This window comes from Pseudophryne corroboree, chromosome 6 (assembly GCF_028390025.1).
Source record: "Pseudophryne corroboree isolate aPseCor3 chromosome 6, aPseCor3.hap2, whole genome shotgun sequence".
Taxonomy (NCBI): Eukaryota; Metazoa; Chordata; class Amphibia; order Anura; family Myobatrachidae; genus Pseudophryne; species Pseudophryne corroboree.
In genome coordinates, this window is record NC_086449.1 from 138703977 (window position 1) to 138730268 (window position 26292).

Here is a 26292-nt window from a genome sequence, read left to right on the forward strand (position 1 = left end):
CCAGGTAGAGCCTCTCTATACAGGGAGAGAGTGTGTGTATGTGTGTGCGCATGTATATATGTGTGCATGTGCCATCACTCACCATCCGGACGTGGCCCTGCACCAGTAGGTCTCCCGGCTCTCTTAGCGGAAGTGAGTAGTGGAGGTAGGCGGGTAGCAGGAGGCGTCCAGCAGGGTGGGTAGTGCTGAGACAGGGGTGCAGCATTTGAGCGGGTAGCGGATGGGCACATGCAGTTTAGATGGCACTAGCGGGATGTCTGCACCCATGCCCTCAGGTCGCAGTGCACCGGGGGTCCGCTGTGCTGGCCCGCACCTAAAACTGCCACTGGATGTATGTAATGTATGTGCTGGCATTAGGCTTCCCTCCCCTAAGCCCGCCCACCCCATTGGTTAGTTCACAAGAGTCTTTGGGCAGGCTTAGCAGAGGGAAGCCTAATGCCAAGTCCTGGGCTCTGCATGGCGGCTGTGGTAAAGAGGGCCGCTGAGGACTCCAGACACATGGCAGCATGTATATTTCATACTGCTACATATAGTGTGTGTGTCCTCCACCCCTGGACAAGGTAGTCGGTACTGTAGCCGCTGGTGCCCACTCTTCCAGGGGTGTGCGGTACTACCCAAAAAATCGGGTGTCTCCTGCAGGATCCAGGAGAGTAGATAAGTAAGGGGGTGGTTCCAACCTAGCAGCACTTGTCAGTCTGTCGGGTGTGAAAAATCTTTCACCATGACTGACTGACGTGATAATTTGTGATCGAGTACGCTCTCACCATCAGACAGGCCAGCAGGGGAGATGTGCTAAGCCTTGAAGAGCGATAAAGTGGAGAGAAATAAAGTACCAGCCAATCAGTTCCTATCATGTTACAGCCTGTGTTTGATAAAAAATGACAGGAGCTTATTGATTGGTACAATGGGCTCTATGTACTAAACTTTGGAGAGAGTTAAAGTAATAGCCAACCAGCTCCTGTCATTTTTCAAACCCAGCCTGTAACATGGCAGTTAGGAGCTGATTAGCTGATACTTTATCTCTCTCCACTTTATCTCTTTCCAAGGTTTAGTACATCTTCTGCAGTGTGGGGCAGCATTCATGATCATAGGGTATTTTAGAGACATAAGGTATCCTTATACAGCTGGGAAATGATAACTACCAGAAATGGCTAAGGAAATAAATAATGCAAAAACTAGTTGGCAACATGTGGCCCTCATTAGCTGCACATGTAGGAGAGACTGACTTTGTCTCTGTATACCGCAGCAGTAACAATGTACCGACCACATGACAGGAAAGGAAAAACACATCTACTAGGTGACTCATGTGCAGGACATTTGTATGGTTGTTGCATCCCAGTGGCACCAGCAGAGGGCGCTGCCCGAGAAGCCTGAGTCCTGCAGAAGGAGGAAGCCGTAGAGGTGTAGTACAGTACTGTGGAGCCGCTGCTGCTGCTGCTGCTGCAGGGTGGGTAGAGGAAGGGCTGGAGGTGCAGTGACAGCAGAGGGTGCAGCAGGAATCATGTCTGTGAACCTCAGTAAGAACGGGGCAGCCCTGCAGGCCGCATATAAGGATGTTGTGGATGGGAAGACCAAGACGAACTGGTGAGTGTGCCCACCACCTATTGCATGCAGGCTCACCCAGCCAGGGAGGTGTGTGCAGGGCTGGGAGCAGGATGTACCAGCAGGGTACAGAGCGGTCAGAGCCCTGCAGTATTACATACAGAGATTATAATTGTGTGGTCATATCTGAGTTTGCTGTAGAACTACAAGTCCCATCTTATCTTACCAGCCAAATGCAGAGCATGCTGTGACTTGTAGTTCAACACCTGGAAAGCTTCAGACTTCTTGCCTGTTATTCATTCAGTTTGGTACATTAGGGTTCCTGCTGAAAGCCTGCCTTTGTGTATACCTTACAGTGCTAAATGTACTCCGCCTTATAGGGTGGCCATTAATGAGACTTGCGTAAGAATGTCAGATTGTAATCTCTTATACGCAGGGCCTTCTTTACCCTATGTTAGAGCTTGCTCCAGCATGTGATGTCTATGTGACTCTTCCTACAAGTACTGTGTAAGGTGCTTTATAAATGCAAGATAATGATGGTCATACAGGACCCCCTCCCTAGCTGCATGTGCAGAGACACTATACGAGCACAATAAGGTAGATAACGCTGTCATCTTTACATTTTACCTAAAGTCTCATAATAAGTTGGATGGTGCAAATGCGAAACAGGAGACAGAAGGCCACCTGGCTATCAGTAGGAGACCAGGCAATCAACTGCTATTCGACATCGGCCTTAAACCATCGAAGATTAGGAATCATCGATGGCCGATTGCCATCCCTACCGAGGGGTGCCACCAAAATGCCAGCCCCTCCTCAGTGACAGGACCAGGGTGCTGCACTGTGACATTACGTGCAGCACTCTGCTCCTGTTACGTTGTAGGAGCTGGCAGTGCAGCCTGACAAGGATGCTGGGCACGTCCCCGGAGTGATGACAGCAGTGTAAGGCCGTGAGCCACCCCCCCTTTTCGAGATACTTAGGCATGCGCAGCCGGCTTTTCACTGCACCGGATGTGGGGACAGTGTGCAGCAAGGCACACACACATAAGTGGTATTAAGCTGCAACTTGGAATTCTGCAGAACATTGTGCACGTTGTTCTCAACTGCGGTCTAAGTTGGAACTTCGTGGCATTGTCAGTAAGTAGCTGGCGGGGAATGTCATGCAGAAGTGTCTATTCATTTTGTTGATGATTGTGGTACTTGTCAGTTTGGGAAGATAATCTATCTCAACCCAACCGGAATATGAATCCACCTACGCAGGCTGCTCTTTCACCCTACATTTAAAGAGATCTGCAGCAGTGATGACCAAGGGAGGTCAGAAACCTCACCGATAGTGTGCAGTTCCTTGGCATGATGAGCCCATAAAGCATTACAGGGGGCACAGGCAGAAATTTACCTCTCAATGTCAGCAGCCATAGAGGACCAAAACACCGGCCAAATGGTGACCTCATGCCCAGGGTGCCCCCGGTGGGACTGCTGATCATAGAAACTTTGAAGGGCAAAATGCTGACTATGCAGGAGGATACTATCTGAAAGGGGTTCATTCATTGCTGAAGGTGAAGAAAGACTTGAGATTGTGAGGCAGTATCTGAATGAAGAAGGCCAGCCATGCAGAATAACATGAGACAGTCATAGTCAGAGGTCATTCCTGGGTGTCACATCATGGAGCTTCTCCATGTGCCGGGAGGAGAAGACATCAAACGCCATTGCATCCAGGTCATCATCAGCGTTACATGATAAGGTGTCAGTGACATGGAGGTCCTTTACACCTTTGTACACTACATCCAGATGTTCTATTTGGAGTTTGGGCATGAAGTGCTGAATTCATCTTGAGGCAGTATGCAGGGGTTTGTGGAGAATGGTAATCAGGGTTGGTAGTAGGGAAGCCAATCCCGGGCCATTTTTTCAATCCCGGGTATCGGGATTGAAAAATGGCCAATCCTGGGATACCCGGGATTGGCTTTTAGCTAGGTGGCCGCCCCCTCTCCCCACTCCTCCCCGCCCGCCCCGCACATATAACTCACCATATACCGGGGGTGGGTGGGAGGGGAACATCATTTGAACGCTGCTGACAGCGCAGCTTGACCTCTCGCGCTGCGCTGGGGACCCGGAAGGAGGAAGCCGAGCAGCGTTTGAGCGTCCTGTGGACGCTCAACGCTGATCCCTCAATCCCCGGGATTGGAGCTTCCAATCCCAGGATTGAATCCCGGCCATTTTTGGCCCTAAATCTCGGGATCCCGCCGATCCCGGGATTGGCCACCATAGTTGGTAGTCTGTCTCCACCACCAGCACTGGGCACCCATTAATGATCTTGGGAAACGTTTGACAAGCAAACACTACAGCCAACAGTTTATTTGAATATGAGCGTAACACAACCTAGTCTCAGTAAGGGTGCTGGAAGCAAATCTGAGGGTTTAATAATCAGCAGCCAGGCAGCAGCAGAACCATGCAGGGAGGCGTTGGCCGAGATCATAATATGGACATGAACATAAAAAAAATTGGAGCACCGGGCTGGAAGTGAGCATGGCCTTGAGGTGAGAAATAGCAGCAGCATGACCGTCCAACCAACACCATTCACTGTTGGTCATACCCAAACAGCGCTGCAAACTCAACTGGCACCTTAACCTAACCCCATGGACCTGCACCAGTGTGCAACATTAAAGCGTTTATTGAAAGCACATACACCACATACTGGTGCAAGTCCAAGTTTGTTGCTGCTCCTGTTGCCGGAGGTCACATATACCAGGATGTCTTTCAGACTCCGTTGCACTTTTATGGGACTGCTCATGTAGCATGCATATGTGTATAGCAGTGTCCAGTATTAATATGTACTCGCATACTGTATGTGCATAACATAGGGGCAGATGTATTAAGCCTTGAGAAGGCATAAAGAAGTGATAAAGCGGTGACAAGTGCAAGGTGATAACGCGCTAGCCAATCAGCTCCAATATGTAAATTGACAGGAGCTGATTGGCTGGAGCGTTATCACCTTGCACTTATCACTGCTTTATCACTTCTTTATGCCTTCTCCAGGCTTAATACATTTGCCCCATAATTAGAAGTCCCACACACAATCCTCTCCCTGATGAGCTGACTTGCACCATGGTCACATTTCTTTGCTAGTAGTTTCAATCGAGTGTGGTATAGAAGATCTACAATGTTTAAGTTGACAGTCATTAGGTTGACCCCATATGGTCGACACTGACAAAATGTTGACATTGAAATTGGTCGACACAAGAAAAGTTGACACCCAATTTTGTAAAAATAAATAAAAAAGTTTGTGTCGTTTTCATCGTCCGAGCACAGGGAACCCCAATTAGTGTACAGCGCTCCTTGCATGGCGAGCGATCTGCGGGCAAGGTAACTCGCTCCTGTTACTATTCCCAATCTTAGTCCATGTGCAAGGTATATGAATAAGGTGTAAAAATGGCAAAAAAAGCTGTGTCGTCCATTTGAACATATCGATCTTTTGTCAATGTCGACGTAATGCATGATGCCTTTTGTCAGTGTCAACCTATTGCTTGTCGACCTAGACATTGTCTGTATAAATATTGGAACCCATTTCAATCTGGCCGCATATACTCTCAGAGGGGTCCTGTACAGCAGTGTTAAATGCATGCCTGGCCAGTACGGATGGTGTAATGGTTAGCTTTACTGCCTCACAGTACTGGTGTAATGGGTTCAATTCCCACTATGGCCTTAACTGTTTGGAGTTTAAGATTAGGCTGCGGGAGAGGAGGGTTAGGGATTCCTCTACTACGGACCCCCTGTCGGGATTCAGAACATTGGGGATGCCGCGGTCCTATATTTACACCACCAATATCTGAACTGCCGTTCTCACAATCCCAACCCCTCTGGAGAGTTGCAGAAGTGTGTTTTAACTAGCTGCAGTCATGCTGAACAATGGCTGAAGAGACTGAACAAATGCCGCGCTACTCTTCCGGTATAACATTTCCGGTATAACAAGTCTTGTTTTATTACGGTTTTGTTTCCAGTTGTAAAATGCAACTGAATATACTGGCGCTATACAAATACAGTATATGATAATAAGTAGTAGTGGGTATGTTGACAGTACTAACCCAGGTTTCTAGTCTTATATCCTTTATAATGCGTTTTACTAGGATTAAAATGCTGGTAAAACACAAGTAATTAAAGCCATCGGTTGTGAGACCTAACACCTAGAACAGGGAAGATCTGTATACAACAGAAATGCATTGTATCCAGTCTGCACTAGGTAAGGGTTTATGCACATTAGTGAGTCTCTTTGTGCGGTCTGACATAAGGAAGAGGTTATTCTTGGTAAACTCTATAATCTTGGCCAAACCCCAAGCAGAACGTCCCACCCGTTTAATTACATATTAGAAGGATAAGGCTGCATGACGTCAGCTGTCTGCTCTGCATTTTGTGCTGTCTTATGAATTTGTGTGTATAATGTATGAAAAATAACAATAATACCCAGAACGTCTCTAGAATCAGGTACGTAAGTTCTTTTTCTGCGCTGATAGATTTGGGGTAAGGTTTGCACTCTGAAGCTGGGTACACACTACACAACATTTCTAACAAATTTGCTGATAACCAATCGTTCCGACAAATTTGTTTTATCGTCCAGTGTGTACCCACTAGATCGTTAGTGATGCGCACTCCCGCGGGTAGCTACCGACATCCCCAGACAGCAGCTCAATCTAGGGATTCCTCTCACCGCCGTTCCGTCGCTGCCGACATCGCCAAGTGTGTGGCATTGTTTAGTGTGTACTCTGCATTACTGTATATGTGATCTCTCAGACCTGTTTTTGCAAATCCTGTGCTACATTTAGAGTCATTCGCGAAATCTGCCCCTTTCCTCCTAACGGTTAGCTGCGGGGATAGAATTGCAGGAGGCACATTTATAATGCATAGATATAGAGAGGACTCCCCCCACCCCCATTCTGACTCCACTCTGATTCGCCATAGAAAAATACAGTCCTCCAGTATTGGTGTGCAATGTGCTAGACCAGGACGTGTTTCCCAGCATGCTATAAGATCCCTGCATTTGCACCATGTAGCTGGATTTGTTCCTTCCTCTATATCAGGCCTGTGATCGTTGGCGTTTGTGTGCTGACTGCTCTCCGTTTGAGGAAGTCATGTTGCTTCTAATTAGGAAATAAGAAATTGTGGTGAGTGGGAAGTGCTCATTCACCATTACACTCTGAGCTCTATGTAACAATGACTCGGCACCATTTTACTGGCAATGGTAAGCGTGATCACTGCGCTGTTAATCAGTCATTCCTCCTCTACATACTGAGTGCGTACTACTTAGACATTGGGGTATATGCAATTGCGGTCGAATTGCCGCAAAAGTCGAAAAACGGGCATTTTCGGAAAAAAAAACATGTCGAATTGGATTCGACAATGCAATACAGTACTTTTCGACAGAAAAACGGACGTTTCAGATTCGACTTTTTGCAATTCGACATTTTTAAAATTCTACATGTCTGCAGTGGTAAAAATGCGGTTTTTCGACAAAAGTATATTCAATTGAAGAATGTCGATTCGACAACAGTGATTTTCGACAGTAATTTAGTCAATTTTATTCCACCTCACTTTGCTGGCAGAATCTAATAAAAAATGTTAAAAACATGTTTTTTTGTGTGTTTTTTTTATTGCTAATAGCATATCTATTTATATTAGAAGGGATTATGTACTTGGTTTGTCTATTAGGAGACACAAGTATTATTTATATATATTTTTTAAATATTATTATTATTTTATTTAACTGACTAATAGAGAGAGCATGGTTTTCAGTGGGAATGGGTTAAAATCCTGAAAAAAAAATGCGTGGGGTCCCGGATAAGTGCGTCCTGGATTCGACTTTTCGGACGGCACTAAAATGGTTAAAAGACCCTAAAAAAAATTGCGTGGGGTCCCCCCTCCTAAGCATAACCAGCCTCGGGCTCTTTGAGCCGGTCCTGGTTGTAAAAATACGGGGAAAAAATTGACAGGGGATCCCCCGTATTTTTAGAACCAGCACCGGGCTCTGCGTCCGGTCCTGGTGCAAAAAATACGGGGGACAAAAGACGTAGGGGTCCCCCGTATTTTTAACACCAGCACCGGGCTCCACTAGCTGGAGAGATAATGCCACAGCCGGGGGACACTTTTATATAGGTCCCTGCGGCCGTGGCTGACCGCGAGTAACCTCACCGCTGACCGCAAAGTTCCCACCATTGAAGATAATGGAGCGGCTGTGCAATGCGCTGTCTGACAGCTCAAACGCGCATAGCCAATCAGGAGAGTGCCACGACGTGGCGCTCCCTGATTGGCTGAAGGGACCCTCTGTGACAGGAGTCACGGGGGGGGGGGGGGGTCTCAGCATTCGGGGAAAGGGGTCCCATGTGTAAACATGGGACCCCTCTCAGTGCGTGGATCGGGTATGCGGTTTGTTTTTTTGCCAAGTATGTGGATTACAAAAAAGAAGAGGACAGATCTACACTGGATTTTGGTGAGTATAATTTTATTTTCAGGTACCCCGTGGATTCTACTTGGAGAAGTGGACCGAACCTCGTGTCAACATAGGTAAGTATGTGTGTGTCGGCATGTATGTAATAAAGTTTTACTTTCACGGTGTGCGTGTCCTGTTTTCTCTGACGTCCTAGTGGATGCTGGGAACTCCGTAAGGACCATGGGGAATAGCGGCTCCGCAGGAGACAGGGCACATCTAAAGAAAGCTTTAGGATCACCTGGTGTGCACTGGCTCCTCCCCCTATGACCCTCCTCCAAGCCTCAGTTAGATTTTCTGTGCCCGACGAGAAGGGTGCACACTAGGGGCTCTCCTGAGCTCTTTGTGAAAGTTTTAGTTTAGGTTTATTATTTTCAGTGAGACCTGCTGACAACAGGCTCACTGCATCGAGGGACTAAGGGGAGAAGAAGCGAACTCACCTGCGTGCAGAGTGGATTGGGCTTCTTAGGCTACTGGACATTAGCTCCAGAGGGACGATCACAGGTTCAGCCTGGATGGGTCACCGGAGCCGCGCCGCCGGCCCCCTTACAGAGCCAGAAGAGCGAAGAGGTCCGGAAAAATCGGCGGCAGAAGACTTTCCTGTCTTCAGATAAAGGTAGCGCACAGCACTGCAGCTGTGCGCCATTGCTCTCAGCACACTTCACACTCCGGTCACTGAGGGTGCAGGGCGCTGGGGGGGCAGCGCCCTGAGACGCAATAAATCGATAGAAAACCTTTTATGGCTAAAATAAATGCATCACATATAACTCCTGGGCTATATGGATGCATTTAACCCCTGCCAAAACATACAAGAAAACGGATGATAAGGACGCCGAGAAAGGGGCGGAGCCTATCTCCTCAGCACACTGGCGCCATTTTCCCTCACAGCTCAGTTGGAGGGAAGCTCCCTGGCTCTCCCCTGCAGTCACTACACTACAGAAAGGGGTTAAAAAAGAGAGGGGGGCACAAATTAGGCGCAGTATAAACAATACAGCAGCTATAAAGGGAAAAACACTTATATAAGGTTATCCCTGTATATATATAGCGCTCTGGTGTGTGCTGGCAAACTCTCCCTCTGTCTCCCCAAAGGGCTAGTGGGGTCCTGTCCTCTATCAGAGCATTCCCTGTGTGTGTGCTGTGTGTCGGTACGTTGGTGTCGACATGTATGAGGAGAAAAATGATGAGGAGACGGAGTAGAGTGTCTGTAATAGTGTTGTCACCCCCTGGGGGGTCGACACCTGAGTGGATGTACTGTTGAAATTGCGTGACAGTGTCAGCTTTGTATAAAAGACAGTGGTTGACATGAGACAGCCGGCTACTCAGCTTGTGCATGTCCAGACGTCTCATACAGGGGCTCTAAAGCGCCCGTTACCTGAGATACAGACGCCGACACGGATACTGACTCCTGTGTCGACGGTGAAGAGACAACCGTGAATTCCAATAGGGCCACACATTGCATGATTGAGGCAATGGAAAAAGTTTACACTCTTCTGATAATATAAATACCACCAAAAAAAAAGGGGTATTATGTTTGGTGAGGAAAAACTTCCTGTAGTTTTCCTGAATCTGAGAAATAAAATGAGGTGTGTGATGATGCGTGGGTTTCCCCCCGATAACAATTGATAATTTCTAAAAAGTTATTGGCAGTATACCTTTTCCCGCCAGAGGTTAGGGTGCGTTGGGAAACACCCCCTAGGAGGGATAAGGCGCTCACACGCTTGTAAGAACAAGGGCTCTACCCTCTCTTGAGATGGCCGCCCTTAGGGATCCTGCTGATAGAAAGCAGGAGGGTATCCTAAAATGTATTTACACACATACTGGTGTTATACTGCGACCAGCAATCGCCTCAGCCTGGAGGTGCAGTGCTGGGTTGGCGTGGTCGGATTCCCTGACTGGAAATTTGATATCCTAGATAAGGACAGTATATTATTGCCTATAGAGCAATTAAAAGATGCATTTCTATATATGCATGATGCACAGCGGAATATTTGCCGACTGGCATCAAGTATAAGTGCGTTGTCCAATTATACCAGTAAAGTGGTCAGGTGATGCGGATTCCAAACGGCATTTGGAAGTATTGCCTTAAAAAAGGGGATGTACCCCAGGTCGCCTCTCAAAATAAGACGCCGTATTATCAGGCGCAGTCCTGGTTGGCAAGCGGACAAAAGGGTTCCTCTTTTCTGCTCGTGACAGAGGGAGAGGAAAATGGCTGCAGAGATCAGCCAGTTCCCAGGAACAGAAACCCTTTTCCGCCTCTGCCAAGCTCTCAGTATGACGCTAGGGCTTTACAAGTTCAGGCACGGTAGGGGCCCGTTCTCAATGAATTTCAGTGCGCAGTGGGCTCACTCGCAAGTAGACCCCTGGATCCTTCAGGTAATATTTCAGGGGTACAAATTGGAATTCGAGACGTATTCCCCTCGCCGTTTCCAAAAGTCTGTTTTACCGACGTCTCCCGCTGACAGGGAGGCAGTTTTGGAAGTCATTCACAAGCTGTATTCCCAGCAGGTGATAATTAAGGTACCCCTCCTGCAACAGGGAACGGGGTATTATTCCACACTATTGTGGTACCGAAGCCAGACGGCTCGGTGAGACCGATTTTAAAATCTAAAATCTAAAATCTTTGAACACTTACATACAGAGGTTCAAATTCAAAATTGAGTCACTCAGAGCAGTGATTGCAAACCTGGAAGAAGGGGACTACATGATGTCTCGGGACATCAAGAATGCTTACCTTCATGTCAAAATTTACCCTTCTCACCAAGGGTATCTCAGGTTATGGTACAGAACTGTCACTATCAGTTCAGACGCTGCCGTAGGGATGGTCCACGGCACCCCGGGTCTTTACTAAAGTAATGACCGTAATGATGATATTCCTTCGAAGGAAGGGAATTTTAGTTATCCCTTACTTGGACGATTCCCTGATAAGGGTGAGATCCAGGGAACAGTTGGAGATCGGTGTAGCACTATCTCAGGTAGTGTTGCGGCAGCACGATTGGATTCTCAATATTCCAAAATCGCAGCTGGTTCCGACGACTTGTCTTCTGTTCCTAGGGATGATCCTGGACACAGTCCAGAAAGAAGGTGTTTCTCCCGGAGGAGAAAGCCAGGGAGTTATCCGAGCTAGTCAGGAACCTCCTAAAACCGAACCAAGTCTCAGTGCATCAATGCACAAGGGTTCTGGGTAAAAATGGTGGCTTCCTACGAAGCAATCCCATTCGGCAGATTCCACGCAAGACTTTCCAGTGGAACCTACTGGACAAATGGTCCGGGTCGCATCTTCAGATGCTTCAGCGGATAACCCTGTCACCAGGGACAAGGGTATCCCTCCTGTGGTGGTTGCAGAGTGCTCATCTTCTAGAGGGCCGCAGATTCGGCATTCGGGACTGGGTCCTGGTGGCCACGGATGCCAGCCTGCGAGGCTGGGGAGCAGTCACACAGGGAAGGAATATCCAGGGCTTATGGTCAAGCCTGGAGACATCACTTCACATAAATGTCCTGAAGCTAAGGGCCATTTACAATGCTCTAAGCTTAGCAAGACCTCTGCTTCAAGGTCAGCCGGTGTTGATCCAGTCAGACAACATTACGGCAGTCACCCACGTAAACAGACAGGGTGCCACAAGAAGCAGGAGGGCAATGGCAGAAGCTGCAAGGATTCTTCGCGGGGCGAAAAACCATGTGATAGTACTGTCAGCAGTTTTTATTCCGGGAGTGGACAACTGGGAAGCAGTTTTCCTCAGCACGACCTCCACCCCGGAGAGTAAGGACTTCACCCAGAAGTCTTCCACATGATTATAAACCGTTGGGAAAAACTCGACAGGTATTGCGCCACGTCAAGGGACCCTCAGGCAATAGCTGTAGATGCTCTGGTAACACCGTGGGTGTACCAATCAGTGTATGGGTTCCCTCCTCTGCCTCTCATACCCAAGGTACTGAGATTGATAAGATGGAGAGGAGTAAGCACTATATTAGTGGCTCCGGATTGGCCAAAAAGGAATTGGTAACCGGAACTTCAAGAGATGCTCACGGAGGATCCGTAGCCTCTACCTCTAAGAAGGGACCTGCTCCAGCAAGGACCTTATCTGTTCCAAGACTTGCCGCGGCTGCGTTGACGGCATGGCGGTTGAACGCCGGATCCTGAAGGAAAAAGGCATTCCGGATGAAGTCATCCCTATCCTGATCAAAGCCAGGAAGGATGTAACCGCAAAACATTATCACTGCATTTGGCGAAAATATGTTGCGTGGTGCGAGGCCAGTAAGGCTCGACGGAGGAAATTCAACTGGGTCGATTCCTACATTTCCTGCAAACAGGAGTATCTATGGGCCTGAAATTGGGGTCCATTAAGGTTCAAATTTCGGCTCTGTCAATTTTCTTCCAAAAAAGAACTAGCTTCAGTCCCTGAAGTTCAGACATTTGTTAAAGGGGTACTGCATATACAGCCTCCTTTTGTGCCTTCAGTGGCACTTTTGGGATCTCCAGGTGGTTTTTGGGTTCCAAAAGTCACATTGGTTTGACCCACTTAAATCTGTGGAGTTAAAATATCTCACAGAAAAAGTGGTCATGCTGTTGGCTCTGGCCTGGGCCAGGCGCGTGTCAGAATTGGTGGCTTTATCCTGTAAAAGCCCTTATCTGATTTTCCATTCGGACAGGGCGGAATTGAGGACTCGTCCTTAGTTTCTCCCTAAGGTGGTTTCAGCGTTCACCTGAACCAAACCTATTGTGGTGCCTGCGGCTACTAGGGACTTGGAGGACTCCAAGTTGCTAGACGTTGTCAGGACCCAAAAAATATATGTTTCCAGGACGACTGGAGTCAGGAAATCTGACTCGCTGTTTATCCTCTATGCACCCAACTAGCTGGGTGCTCCTGCTTCTAAGCAGACTATTGCTCGTTGGATTTGTAGTACAATTCAGCTTGCACATTCTGTGGCAGGCCTGCCACAGCCAAAAATCTGTAAATGCCCACTCCACAAGGAAGGTGGGCTCATCTTGGGCAGCTGCCCGAGGGGGCTCGGCTTTACAACTTTGCCGAGCAGTTACTTGGTCAGGAGCAAATACGTTTGTAAAATTCTACAAATTTAATACCCTGGCTGAGGAGGACCGGGAGTTCTCTCATTGGGTGCTGCAGAGTCATCCGCACTCTCCCGCCCGTTTGGGAGCTTTGGTATAATCCCCATGGTCCTTACGGAGTTCCCAGCATCCACTAGGACGTCAGAGAAAATAAGAATTTACTTACCGATAATTCTATTTCTCGTAGTCCGTAGTGGATGCTGGGCGCCCATCCCAAGTGCGGATTGTCTGCAATACTGGTACATAATTATTGTTACCAAAAAATTCGGGTTATTGTTGTATTGAGCCATCTTTTCTAGAGGCTTCTCTATTATCATGCTGTTAACTGGGTTCAGATCACAAGTTGTACAGTGTGATTGGTGTGGCTGGTATGAGTCTTACCCGGGATTCAAAATCCTTCCTTATTGTGTACGCTCGTCCGGGCACAGTATCCTAACTGAGGCTTGGAGGAGGGTCATAGGGGGAGGAGCCAGTGCACACCAGGTGATCCTAAAGCTTTCTTTAGATGTGCCCTGTCTCCTGCGGAGCCGCTATTCCCCATGGTCCTTACGGAGTGCCCAGCATCCACTACGGACTACGAGAAATAGAATTATCGGTAAGTAAATTCTTATTTTTATTTGGGTATTTTTTTTGCAGTAGAACTAAAGGTACCAGCGGGCCCGTTTCCCCCCCGCATGCTGGTACTTGTGGTTCTCCAAGTACCAGCTTGCGGGGGAGGCTTGCTGGGACTTGTAGTTCTGCTGCAAAAAAACAATATTCTTTTCTTTGACGCAAGGCTATCAGCCCCCCATCCGCAGCCCATGGATGGTGGGGACAGCCTCTGGCTTCACCCCTGGCCCTTGGGTGGCTGGAGGGGGGGGACCCCTTGATTTAAGGGGTCCCCACTCCTCCAGGGTACCCCGGCCAGGGGTGACTAGTTGGGGATTTAATGCCACGGCCGCAGGGACCGATATAAAAGTGTCCCCCAGCTGTGGCATTATCTCTCCAGCTAGTGGAGCCCGGTGCTGGTGTTAAAAATACGGGGGACCCCTACGTCTTTTGTCCCCCGTATTTTTTGCACCAGGACCGGACGCAGAGCCCGGTGCTGGTTCTAAAAATACGGGGGATCCCATGTCAATTTCCCCCCCGTATTTTTACAACCAGGACCAGCTCAAAGAGCCCAATGCTTAGGAGGGTTTTTTTTTTAGGGTTTTTTAACCATTTTAGTGCTGTCCGAAAAGTCGAATCCAGGACGCACTTATCCGTCAATTGGTCCGTTTTTCGACAGCGGGACTGTCGAATCCGTTTTTTATTGAATATGTCGAATTCGGGTCCCGGCGGGAGGGTATGTGACTGTCGAATTGTGTAGAATTTAAAAACGGTCGAATTCCAGCCGGAATTCGACCGCAATTGCATATACCCCATTAGGCTTTGCCGACTTGTGGCTCTAGCTGTGGTCGAACTACAAGTTTCATGTCCAGTGTCGGCACGCTGGGACTCCTAGTTCCATGACTGAAGTTGCCTCCCCTCTGTATTAGTATGTGACCATTATTAGACGGGTATGTCTAGCAATGTACTGTATGCTGGGACAGCTGAAGAACCACAGGTTGTCAGCATTTGGTTTAACCTGTACATGCACATTGCTAATTTGAGTGTTTATAATTTCAGGGCCCTCTACACCTATGAAGGCAACAACAATGACATTAGACTGGCGGGGACTGGAGGTATGTGTGTGTACAGGAAACCTCACTACATAAAAGCCTAGAGAGTGCTCAGCCTTTGAGAAACCTCTTATCACTTTTACCATAGTCTCTACCTCGAGTGACCTCATTCTTTTTCCAGCTCACGTCTCTCCCCCCCCCCCCCCCCTGCTGCCTCAGTTTGTCCTTTTTCCATCTCTCTCTTCTCTATCACAGACGGGGGTCTGGAGGAACTGGTGGATGAGCTGAGCAGTGGGAAAGTGATGTACGCCTTTTGCAGAGTATTGGACCCCAACTCCGGCCTTCCCAAATATGTCCTTATTAACTGGGTGAGTCAGCGAGATCTGCCAGTTCATGGTTAGCACTTGCTCAGGATACCCTGTCTCATGCTTCTTTCTCTTCTAGACCGGGGAAGGTGTGAATGACACTCGGAAAGGAATATGTGCCAATCATGTCAGCACTATGGCAAACTTTTTAAAGGTACAAGATCCCCTGTTCTTTCCAGATGTCCTCCCACCTGTCCTTGTTCCATTCTCTTCTCCCAGGAACCTGTATATTTCTTCTGAGGCTCAATTACTACAATCTTTATAATATTCACTATATTTGCCCCCCCTGATATGTTCTCATCCATGCAATAGGCACTGTTTCTGAACCATGAGAAAGAAAAGCATGTGACTTATTCCATTTATGTTCGTTTATGTACGTTGCCCCTTAATTTCCTTGGTGTGTCCATTTTGTTTCCATTACCAGTATATGGGAATGACAGGATATACAATGTTGGTTCTACAAACGGCCCTGTATCTGCTGTACATATCTGGCGGAATCCCGCTATATACAGCGGGCCTATCCGTACAAATTTTCAATCAATATATTTCCATATAACTCCATTGTTATAAATTCTATTCCAGAGCCTACAGTTATTTAAATATGCCCTACAGTAAGTTACTATAAGAACTTTAGATTTGAATTTATCTCTTACTTGAACAGTATTGCTTTAGACTATGTAGTCATAAAAGAAAACGGGATGTAGTTAATTTGCCGGCTGTTAGGATCCTGGCTGTCAGAATACCGACACTGAAATCCCGACAGCTGGCAATGCCGACAGCCAGAATCCCGGCGCTCAGTCTATGCCCACTCATGGGTGTCCACGACACCCGTAGAGCCGGCAAGGGGTTTTCTTTGCGCTCATCGGGATGCCGTTGTCTGTATACTGACGCCTGTCGGGAAATCATACTGAACCCAAAAAAAATATTGTGTGATGCAGATCTGGCCATGTATACACTGAAACAAAATTGTTCCCAAATCTGTGTTTCTCTTACGTCCTAGAGGATGCTGGGGACTCCGTAAGGACCATGGGGTATAGACGGGCTCCGCAGGAGACATGGGCACTCTAAAGACTTTAGAATGGGTGTGCACTGGCTCCTCCCTCTATGCCCCTCCTCCAGACCTCAGTTAGATCCTGTGCCCAGAGGAGACTGGGTGCACTGCAGGGGAGCTCTCCTGAGTTTCTCTGAAAAAGAATTTTGTTAGGTTTTTTATTTTCAGGGTGCGCTGCTGGCAACAGGCTCCCTGCATCGTGGGACTGAGGGGAGAGAAGCAGCCCTACTTAAATGATAGGCTCTGCTTCTTAGGCTACTGGACACCATTAGCTCCAGAGGGTCGGAACGCAGGTCTCATCCTCGCCGTTCGTCCCGGAGCCGCGCCGCCGTCCTCCTCACAGTGCCGGAAGATAGAAGCCGGGTGAGTATTAAGAAGAAAGAAGACTTCAGATCTTCACTGAGGTAACGCGCAGCGGTAACGCTGTGCGCCATTGCTCCCACACATACACACACAGCGGGCACTGTAAGGGTGCAGGGCGCAGGGGGGGCTCCCTGGGCAGCAATATTAACCTCAAGGGACACTGGCATAAAGTTTAGATACTGTGGAGGCGGTATATTAAAAAAACCCCGCCAGTATAAATAATTTGAGCGGGACCGAAGCCCGCCGCTGAGGGGGCGGAGCTTGATCCTCCAGCACTAACCAGCTCCATTTTCTCCACAGCACACTGCAGAGAAGCTGGCTCCCCGGACTCTCCCCTGCTGAACACGGTTACAGAGGGCAAAAAGGGGGGGGGGGGGGGCACATTTAATTGGCGCAGTTAGTGTAATAATATATATTTATATAAAAGCGCTGTACTAACTGGGATTTTATTCCAGTGTCTGGTGGCGCTAGGTGTGTGCTGGCATACTCTCTCTCTGTCTCTCCAAAGGGCCTTATTGGGGGACTGTCTCCATATAGATATATATATGAGTGTGTGGGGGTGTCGGTACGTGTGTGTCGGCATGTCTGAAGCGAAAGGCTCATCTAAGGAGGAGGTGGAGCAGATGATTGTGGTGTCTCCGTCGGCAACGCCGAAACCTGATTGGTTGGATATGTGGATTGTTTTAAATGCAAATGTGTCTTTATTACATAAGAGATTGGACAAAGCAGAGTCCAGGGATAAAACAGGGAGTCAATCCATGGCTTTGGCTGTATCACAGGGCCCTTCAGGGTCTCAGAAACGTCCCCTGTCCCAAGTAGCAGACACTGATACCGACACGGATTCTGACTCCAGTGTCGACTACGATGATGCGAGGTTACACCCAAGGGTGGCCAAAAGTATTCATTATATGATTATTGCAATAAAAGAGGTTTTGCATATCACAGATGACCCCTCTGTCCCTGACACGAGGGTATGCATGTTTAAGGAAAAGAAACCTGAAGTAACCTTTCCCCCATCTCATTAGCTGAACGCGTTATTTGAAAAAGCTTGGGAAACTCCAGACAAGAAACTGCAGATTCCCAAGAGAATTCTTATGGCGTATCCTTTCCCTGCATAGGACAGGTTACGGTGGGAATCCTCGCCCAAGGTGGACAAGGCTTTAACGCGTTTGTCCAAAAAGGTGGCGCTACCGTCTCCAGACATGGCGGCCCTCAAGGATCCTGCTGATCGCAGAAAGGAGACTACCTTAAAATCAATTTATACACATACGGGTGCCTTGCTCAGACCGGCAATAGCGTCGGCTTGGGTTTGTAGCGCTGTAGCAGCTTGGGCAGATACCTTGTCAGCTGACATTGATACCCTAGATAGGGATACCATTTTATGCTAGGTTCGAGAGCCAACGCCATGGCGATTTCTGCTAGGCGAGCCCTGTGGACCCGCCAATGGACGGGTGATGCCGACTCAAAGAGACATATGGAAGTTTTGCCTTACAAGGGTGAGGTTTTATTTGGGGAAGGTCTTGCGGACCTGGTTTCCACAGCTACCGCGGGTAAATCTACTTTTTTACCTTATGTTCCACCACAGCAAAAGAAAACACCACAATATCAGATGCAGTCCTTTCGGTCGCATAAGTCCAGAAGAGGTCGGGGCTCCTTCTTCCTCGCCAGAGGTAAGGGTAGAGGGAAAAGAATGCCTGCTACGCCTAGTTCCCAGGAGCAGAAGTCCTCCCCGGCTTCTACTAAATCCACCGCATGACGCTGGGGCTCCACAGAGGGAGTCCGCCCCGGTGGGGGCACGTCTTCGACTCTTCAGCCACGTCTGGGTTCAATCAGACGTGGATCCTTGGGCGATGGAAATTGTATCCCAAGGATACAAGCTGGAATTCGAAGAGGTGCCTCCGCGCCGATTTTTCAAATCGGCTTTACCAGCGTCTCCCCCAGAGAGGGAGATAGTTTTAGCTGCAATTCAAAAGCTGTATCAACAGCAGGTGATTGTCAAGGTTCCCTTAGTTCAACAGGGGAAGGGGTGCTATTCAACCCTGTTTGTGGTTCCGAAACCGGATGGCTCAGTCAGGCCCATTCTAAATCTAAAATCCCTAAACCTGTACTTGAAAAAGTTCAAATTCAGGATGGAATCGCTCCGGGCGGTTATCTCCAGCCTGGAAGGGGGGATTTTATGGTGTCACTAGACGTAAAGGATGCATTCCTTCATGTCCCCATATATCCCCCTCATCAGGCGTACCTGAGATTCGCTGTACAGGACTGTCATTACCAGTTTCAGACGTTGCCGTTTGGGCTTTCCACGGCCCCGAGGATTTTCACCAAGGTAATGGCGGAAATGATGGTGCTCCTGCGCAGGCAGGGAGTCACAATTATCCCGTACTTGGACGATCTCCTGATAAAAGCGAGATCGAGAGATCAGTTGCTGAAAAGCGCGTCGCCCTCCCTGAGAGTGCTGCAGCAACATGGCTGGATTCTAAATCTACCAGTCACAGTTGGTTCCAACGACTCGGCTGTCTTTCTTAGACATGATTCTGGACACGGAACAAAAGAGGGTTTTTCTCCCGATGGAAAAAGCCCAGGAACTCCAGAACATGGTCAGAGACCTGTTAAAACCGAAAAAGGGTGTCAGTCCATCAATGCACTCGAGTACTGGGAAAAATGGTGGCGACCTACGAGGCCGTCCCCTTCGGCAGGTTTCATGCTAGGACATTTCAGTGGGACCTTCTGGACAAGTGGTCCGGGTCCCATCTTCAAATTCATCAGAAAATAAGCCTGTCCCCCAGGGCCAGGGTATCTCTCCTGTGGTGGCTGCAGAGTGCTCACCTTCTAGAGGGTCGCAGGTTCGGCATTCAAGACTGGGTTCTGGTGACCACGGACGCGAGTCTCCGAGGATGGGGAGCAGTCACACAAGGAAGACATTTTCAGGGACTATGGTCAAGCCAGGAGGCTTGTCTACACATCAACATACTGGAATTAAGGGCCATATACAACGGCCTACGACAAGCGGGGAATCTTCTTCGCGACCTACCGGTTCTGATTCAATCAGACAACGTCACAGCCATGGCTCATGTAAACCGCCAAGGCGGGACAAGGAGCAGAGTGGCAATGGCGGAAGCCACAAGGATTCTGCGCTGGGCAGAAAATCACATAAGCGCTCTGTCAGCAGTCTTCATTCCGGGAGTGGACAACTGGGAAGCAGACTTTCTCAGCAGACACGATCTCCATCCAGGAGAGTGGGGACTTCATCAAGAAGTTTTTGCAGAGATAACAAGTCTTTGGGGACTTCCTCAAATAGACATGATGGCGTCACGCCTCAACAAGAAGCTTCGGAGGTATTGTGCCAGGTCAAGGGACCCTCAGGCAGTAGCGGTAGACGCCCTGGTGACACCATGGGTGTTTCAGTCGGTCTATGTATTCCCTCCTCTTCCTCTCATCTCCAAAATATTGAGAATCATAAGAAGAAAAAGAGTGCAGACGATACTCGTTGTTCCAGATTGGCCTCGAAGGGCCTGGTATTCAGATCTTCAGGAGATGCTCACAGAAGATCCATGGCCTCTTCCTCTCAGGGAGGACCTGTTGCAGCAGGGGCCCTGCGTGTTCCAAGACTTACCGCGGTTACTTTTGACGGCATAGCGGTTGAACACCGAATCCTAGCAGGGAAAGGTATTCCGGAGGAAGTCATCCCTACTCTGATAAGGGCTAGGAAGGAGGTGACGGCGAAACATTATCACCGTATCTGGAGGAAGTATGTTTCTTGGTGTGAAGCCAAGAATGCTCCTACGGAAGATTTCCACCTGGGCCGTTTTCTCCACTTTCTACAGACAGGAGTGGATATGGGCCTGAAGTTAGGCTCCATTAAGGTACAGATTTCGGCCCTATTTATATTCTTTCAGAAGGAATTGGCTTCTCTCCCAGAAGTCCAGACTTTTGTAAAGGGAGTGCTGCACATCCAGCCTCCTTTTCTGCCCCCAGTGGCACCGTGGGACCTTAACGTGGTGTTACTGTTCCTTACGTCACACTGGTTTGAACCTCTTCAAACAGTTGAGTTGGAATTTCTCACTTGGAAAGTGGTCATGTTGTTGGCCTTGGCATCTGCGAGTCGGGTGTCCGAATTGGCGGCTTTGTCTCACAAAAGCCCCTATCTGCTTTTCCATGTGGATAGAGCAGAGTTGAGGACTCGTCCTCAATTTCTGCCTAAGGTGGTTTCATTGTTTCATATGAACCAACCTATTGTGGTGCCTGTGGCTACGGGGGACTTGGAGGATTCCAAATCTTTTGATGTAGTCAGGGCCTTAAAGTTTATGTAGCCAGGACGGCTCGAGTTAGGAAAACAGAGGCACTGTTTGTCCTGTATGCAGCCAACAAGGTTGGCGCCCCTGCTTCTAAGCAGACTATTGCCCGCTGGATCTGTAACACGATTCAGCAGGCTCATTCTACGGCTGGATTGCCGGTACCAAATTCGATAAAGGCCCATTCCAGTAGGAAGGTGGGCTCTTCTTGGGCGGCTGCCCGAGGTGTCTCGGCATTGCAACTTTGCCGAGCGGCTACTTGGTCGGGTTCAAACACTTTTGCTAAATTCTACAAGTTTGATACCTTGGCTGAGGAGGACCTCATGTTTGCTCAATCGGTGCTGCAGAGTCATCCACACTCTCCCGCCCGATCTGGAGCTTTGGTATAATCCCCATGGTCCTTACGTAGTCTCCAGCATCCTCTAGAACGTAAGAGAAAATAAGATTTTAAACCTACCGGTAAATTTTTTTCTCCTAGGCCGTAGAGGATGCTGGGCGCCCGTCCCAGTGCGGACTAAATTCTGCAAGACTTGTATATAGTTTTTGCTTACATAAGGATTATGTTACAGTTTTGATCAGTCTCGGACTGATGCTGTTTTGTTTCATACTGTTAACTGGTTTGTATATTCCATGTTATACGGTGTGGATGATGTGGGCTGGTATGAATCTTGCCCTTAGATTAATAAAAATCCTTTCCTCGTACTGTCCGTCTCCTCTGGGCACAGTTTCTCTAACTGAGGTCTGGAGGAGGGGCATAGAGGGAGGAGCCAGTGCACACCCATTCTAAAGTCTTTAGAGTGCCCATGTCTCCTGCGGAGCCAGTCTATACCCCATGGTCCTTACGGAGTCCCCAGCATCCTCTACGTACTAGGAGAAAAAGATTTACTGGTAGGTTTAAAATCTTATTTTATAGGAGCCTAAAATCAGCCCCTATTCCTCTCCGCATCAGATCATCTATTAATTGGCATTGATAAATGCTGGCGATCTACCAGTGTGGGTGGTTATTGGCTGATTGTCTCCAGCAGAACAGATAAAATAAGATAAACACTGGCTTGTTCCTGGGACTGGCCACTTGGGGGCGTTGGTGTTAGTGTGAAGGCGCTTGTTATGTGTTCTGTGTAAGCTAGTTATTAATCACTAAATATGTCACAGCGTGTAAGATTACAATCATTACTTGGCAGAGCTATTGAAGCCCATCAAATTTGTGAAGACCAGAAAATTAGCCCTCCTAGTCCCGCCTTTGGAGAAAAGAGGCCGCCCCCTCTACATGCCTAGGCACATCAAATGACCTGCAGCAATCACAGTCATCTCTTATGATCGTCACCAAACATCCAGCCTAGAACCACATAGTTCTTTTCTATTCCACCTGCATAACAGTAACTGCTTGAGGGGGGTGTAGTATGGTATGCCGGTGGCCGGGCTCCCGGCGGCCAGCATACCGGCGCCGGGATTCTGACCGCCGGCATACCGACAGCTGGGTGAGCGCAAATGAGCCCCTTGTGGGCTCGCTGTGGCACGGTGGCGCGCCACACTATTTATTCTCCCTCCAGGGGGGGTGGCGTGGACACCCAAGAGAAAAGTTGTCGGTATGCCGGGTGTCAGGATTCCGGCGCCGGTATACTGTGGGCCGGGATCCCAACAGCCGGCAAACTGAATACCACCCCTTGAGAGATTCCTCATTTCTACTTACACAGGCAGCAGAGGGTATAACAGACCCTCAGACTTCCTCAGTGATTTCCAGTCACTGCCTTAGGGGTATACTTTTTTGCGGAAACTGCATCTTGCTCACAATGTAATGTGACTAGGACGTACCATGAGACTGCTGATAATTTGCTATATGACACTTGTATATTGTGTGTGACTGAGTCTGTATACAGAGCACAACAGAAACTGATGTGGAAAAAGCTGTGGCTAGTACATTGTAGCACTTCGTGTACAGATTCAGAGACTCAGTCACACACAGATATACAAGTGTCATATATAAAATTAATCAGCATAGTCTCCTTGTGCATCCTAGTCACATTACATTGTAAGGAAAGGGGCATACACACAGTGCCATTCTGCCTATAGGCAGATTTGCACTATGCAATTTCCTTGAATCACCCCAGTACCGAAATCCACTGATATTGCCTATACACATGGTGCGATTTTTTTGCTATGGTCAATTTTGACTATACAATGTATTAGATTGTACACGTTATAGTCAAAATTGACCTGCCTGCACGGTCTCTTTTTACTTGTGATGCCGAACCTGCGGGAGCATGCATTGGCATCGCAAGCTGTATACACACGATGCAATATATAGGGGGTAATTCAGACCTGATCGCACGCTAGTTTTTTCGCTGCGCTACGATCAGGTCAGAACTGCGCATGCGTATGCACCGCAATGCGCAGGCGTGTCGATCCGGTACAAAGCGGATCATTGCTGTGCGATAGGTTTTACGAAGAATCCATTGGCACAGCAGATTGCAAGGAGATTGACAGAAAGAAGGCGTTTATGGGTGTCAACCGACCGTTTTCTGAGAGTGGTTGGAAAAACGTAGGCGTGTCCAAGCGTTTACAGGGCGAGTGTCTGACGTCAATTCCGGTCCTGGACAGGCTGAAGTGATCGCAGCGGCTGAGTAAGTTCTGGGTTACTCAGAAACTGCAAAAGATCTTTTTGTCCAGCTCTGCTACACATGCGTTCGCACACTTGCACAGCTAAAATACACTCCCCTGTAGGCGGCGACTATCTGATCGCAGCAGTGCAAAAAACTGCTAACGAGTGATCAGGTCTGAATTAGGCCCATAGTCCATATCGGTAGTTAAATCGCACCGTGTGTATGCCCCATAAGATGCATTTTCCACAACAAAAGTCGCCCCCGGCGCTAGCAGAGTCTCAGGCAACCTGGCGTGCCAAGAGAGGCTATTTGGCGCGACTGCAGCAAAGATGTATGAGGACATGTCTGTATGTTTTTTTTGTATCCCATTTAGAATCTGATCAGTATCTGTTTATTCCTGTTCCTTTAATACACCCACACATCAGTATGCAGTGCAGCTTTCCTCATTAAATAGAACAGTTGTCTCAAATTCAGGAACAACTGTGATCTATTCTGCAGCATGTCCGGATAGTGTAAGTGCATTCAGGTGATTACACAACTCCTAAATATTTTCTATTTTTATATCCGTATTCTTTGCTACCAACTGGAGATCAGAAGGTCTCCTTCCAGAAATGAAGAGTAGATATCAAGGGCCTAATTCAGACCTGATCGCAGCAGCAAATTTGTTAGCTAATGGTTAAACCATGTGCACTGCAGGTGGGGCAGCTATAACGTGTGCAGAGAGAGTTAGATTTGGGTGGGTTATATTGTTTCTGTGCAGGATAAATACTGGCTGCTTTATTTTTACACTGCAATTTAGATTTCAGTTTGAACACATCCCACCCAACTCTAACTCTCTCTGCACATGTTATATCTGCCCCCCCCCCCTGCAGTGCACATGGTTTTGCCCATTCACTAACAAATTTGCTGCTGCGATCAGATCTGAATTACCTCCCTAGTACACTAGTGCTCCATAGCCTTTTATTGCATTGGATTGTTACTCAACCACACCCATGAATATTTGTAACCGTCTCTTCGCCATGACTGGGGGAGAATTGGTACTTTGCATTGCAACTGGGCTGCAGCAGAATGTCTGAGTAATGCAGAACACAGTGTTTGTACCTCCTATGGCATTTGTCTTAGTGGTCCTGTAACTTCTGAATACACCCCTGTCAAACCACCTTCAGAACTTACTCCATGTTGTTACCATCCTTAGAGCTCATATTTTCTCTTCCTGCGTCAGTCTACAAACACAGCTTGGGTCTCATCTGTCTGTTATATCTTCAGATAATCACCGGGAATTGGGGTGTTTTGTCTGCACATTACTTTCTGTTACCCCCACTGATTATGAATCCTATTTCCCAGGGTTTTCACAGGGGATTTCCCCCGTGTGGTTAGATCTCCATAACCTTCACCCACCCTGAGTGAACATGACCTTCCCCATCGCTTTCTGATCTTCCCAACATTCATTCCTCTATTACTGTTCTTTTCCTCTCTGTATCATCAGAAAGCAGATCCACATGTGGTGATAATTTCTAGCTCAGGGCTTTATTTATATCTCTCAGTTGTTTTGTTATTCCTTTGGTTTTTTTTTAACTCTTTCTGAGGACACCATTCAATTCAGTGGCAGTTGAATAGCGCCAGAATTAGCTCCCGGCGCTATTCAGTATGGCGCCATATGACACCCAACAATGGAATTTCTTCTCACATCCCCGGGGATTGCGAGCAGAAATCCGACAAAAGTGCCGGGCGATGCTGATTTCTGCCCTTAGCGTGGCGAAAGCAGCGATGCGCCGGGCACTTAAGTCGGAGAATACCCGTTCTCCCGACAAAACACCCTGTTGTATTGAATAGCGCCGGGAGCTAATTCCCGGCGCTATTCAACTGTCACTGAATTGAATCGTGTCCAAATGGTCTACTTTTTATTTCTATTACGTCCTAGAGGATGCTGGGGACTCCAAAAGGACCATGGGGTATAGATGGGATCTGCAGGAGACATGGGCACACTATAAGACTTTGGGTGTGAACTGGCTCCTCCCTCTATGCCCCTCCTCCAGACCTCAGACTTTGTGCCCAGGAGTGACTGGACACTCACTAGGGGAGCTCTCCTGAGTTTCTCTGAAAAGACTTTGTTAGGTTTTTTATTTTCAGGGAGACCTGCTGGCTACAGGCTCCCTGCATCGTGGGACTGAGGGGAGAGAAGTCAGACTACTTCTTCTGAGTTTCAGGGCTCTGCTTCTTAGGCTACTGGACACCATTAGCTCCAGAGGGTTCAATCACTTGGTGCGCCTAGCTGCTTGTTTCCGGAGCCGCGCCGTCATTCCCCTCACAGAAGTCAGAAGAAAGAAGCCGGGTGAGTATAAAGAAGAAAGAAGACTTCAGGACGGCAGAAGACTTCAATAACGGAGTTACAGCGCAGCGGTCGCGCTGTGCTCCATGCTCCCACACATACACCAACGGCACTCACAGGGCGCAGGGGAGGGCGCCCTGGGCAGCAGGTTACTGAGGTTTTTAAAACTGGCAAAAGAGCATATTTTCAGTGCCTAGGCTCTAAATATAAGACCTCTGCCAGTATAAAGATTTGAATTTGAGCGGGACTACAGCGCGCCGGGAGGGGGCGTGGCTTAGCCCTCACAGCTTACAAGCGCCATTTTCTCTCTTCACAGACACTGCAGAGACGCTGGCCCGGACCTCCACTCTCCTTAGCAAGTACAGGGAGCAAAACGGGAAGGGGGGGGGGGCACAGTCATCTGGTGCTATTTTAAACAGCGCAGTGATCATATATAATTTTTTCAGTAGTATATGGGCGCTGGGGTGTGAGCTGGCATACTCCCTCTGTGTTCTCTCTAACAGGCTTCCCTGTGGGTCTGTCCCCTATTGCCAGTGTGAGAGTGTGTGTGTCGGTACGGTGTGTCGACATGTCTGA

The 26292-nt window shown here is 48.3% G+C and overlaps 1 protein-coding gene across 4 annotated transcripts in view; it reads left to right on the plus strand.

The window, feature by feature from the left end:
* Window positions 1-1324: 1324 nt before the first annotated feature.
* The window catches only part of DBNL (drebrin like), a 54503-nt gene continuing 29535 nt past the window's right edge, over window positions 1325-26292 (plus strand). For 2 of the 4 annotated variants that reach the window (XM_063931898.1, XM_063931899.1), the window contains exons 1-4: window positions 1328-1584; window positions 14724-14779; window positions 14972-15084; window positions 15161-15235. In XM_063931898.1, coding sequence (XP_063787968.1) covers window positions 1502-1584; window positions 14724-14779; window positions 14972-15084; window positions 15161-15235 — 327 coding nt within the window. In that variant the 5' untranslated portion in view covers window positions 1328-1501. Of the gene's footprint in view, window positions 1585-14723; window positions 14780-14971; window positions 15085-15160; window positions 15236-26292 lie in introns of all 4 variants that reach the window. The other 2 variants (XM_063931900.1, XM_063931897.1) reach the window with 2 other exon arrangements.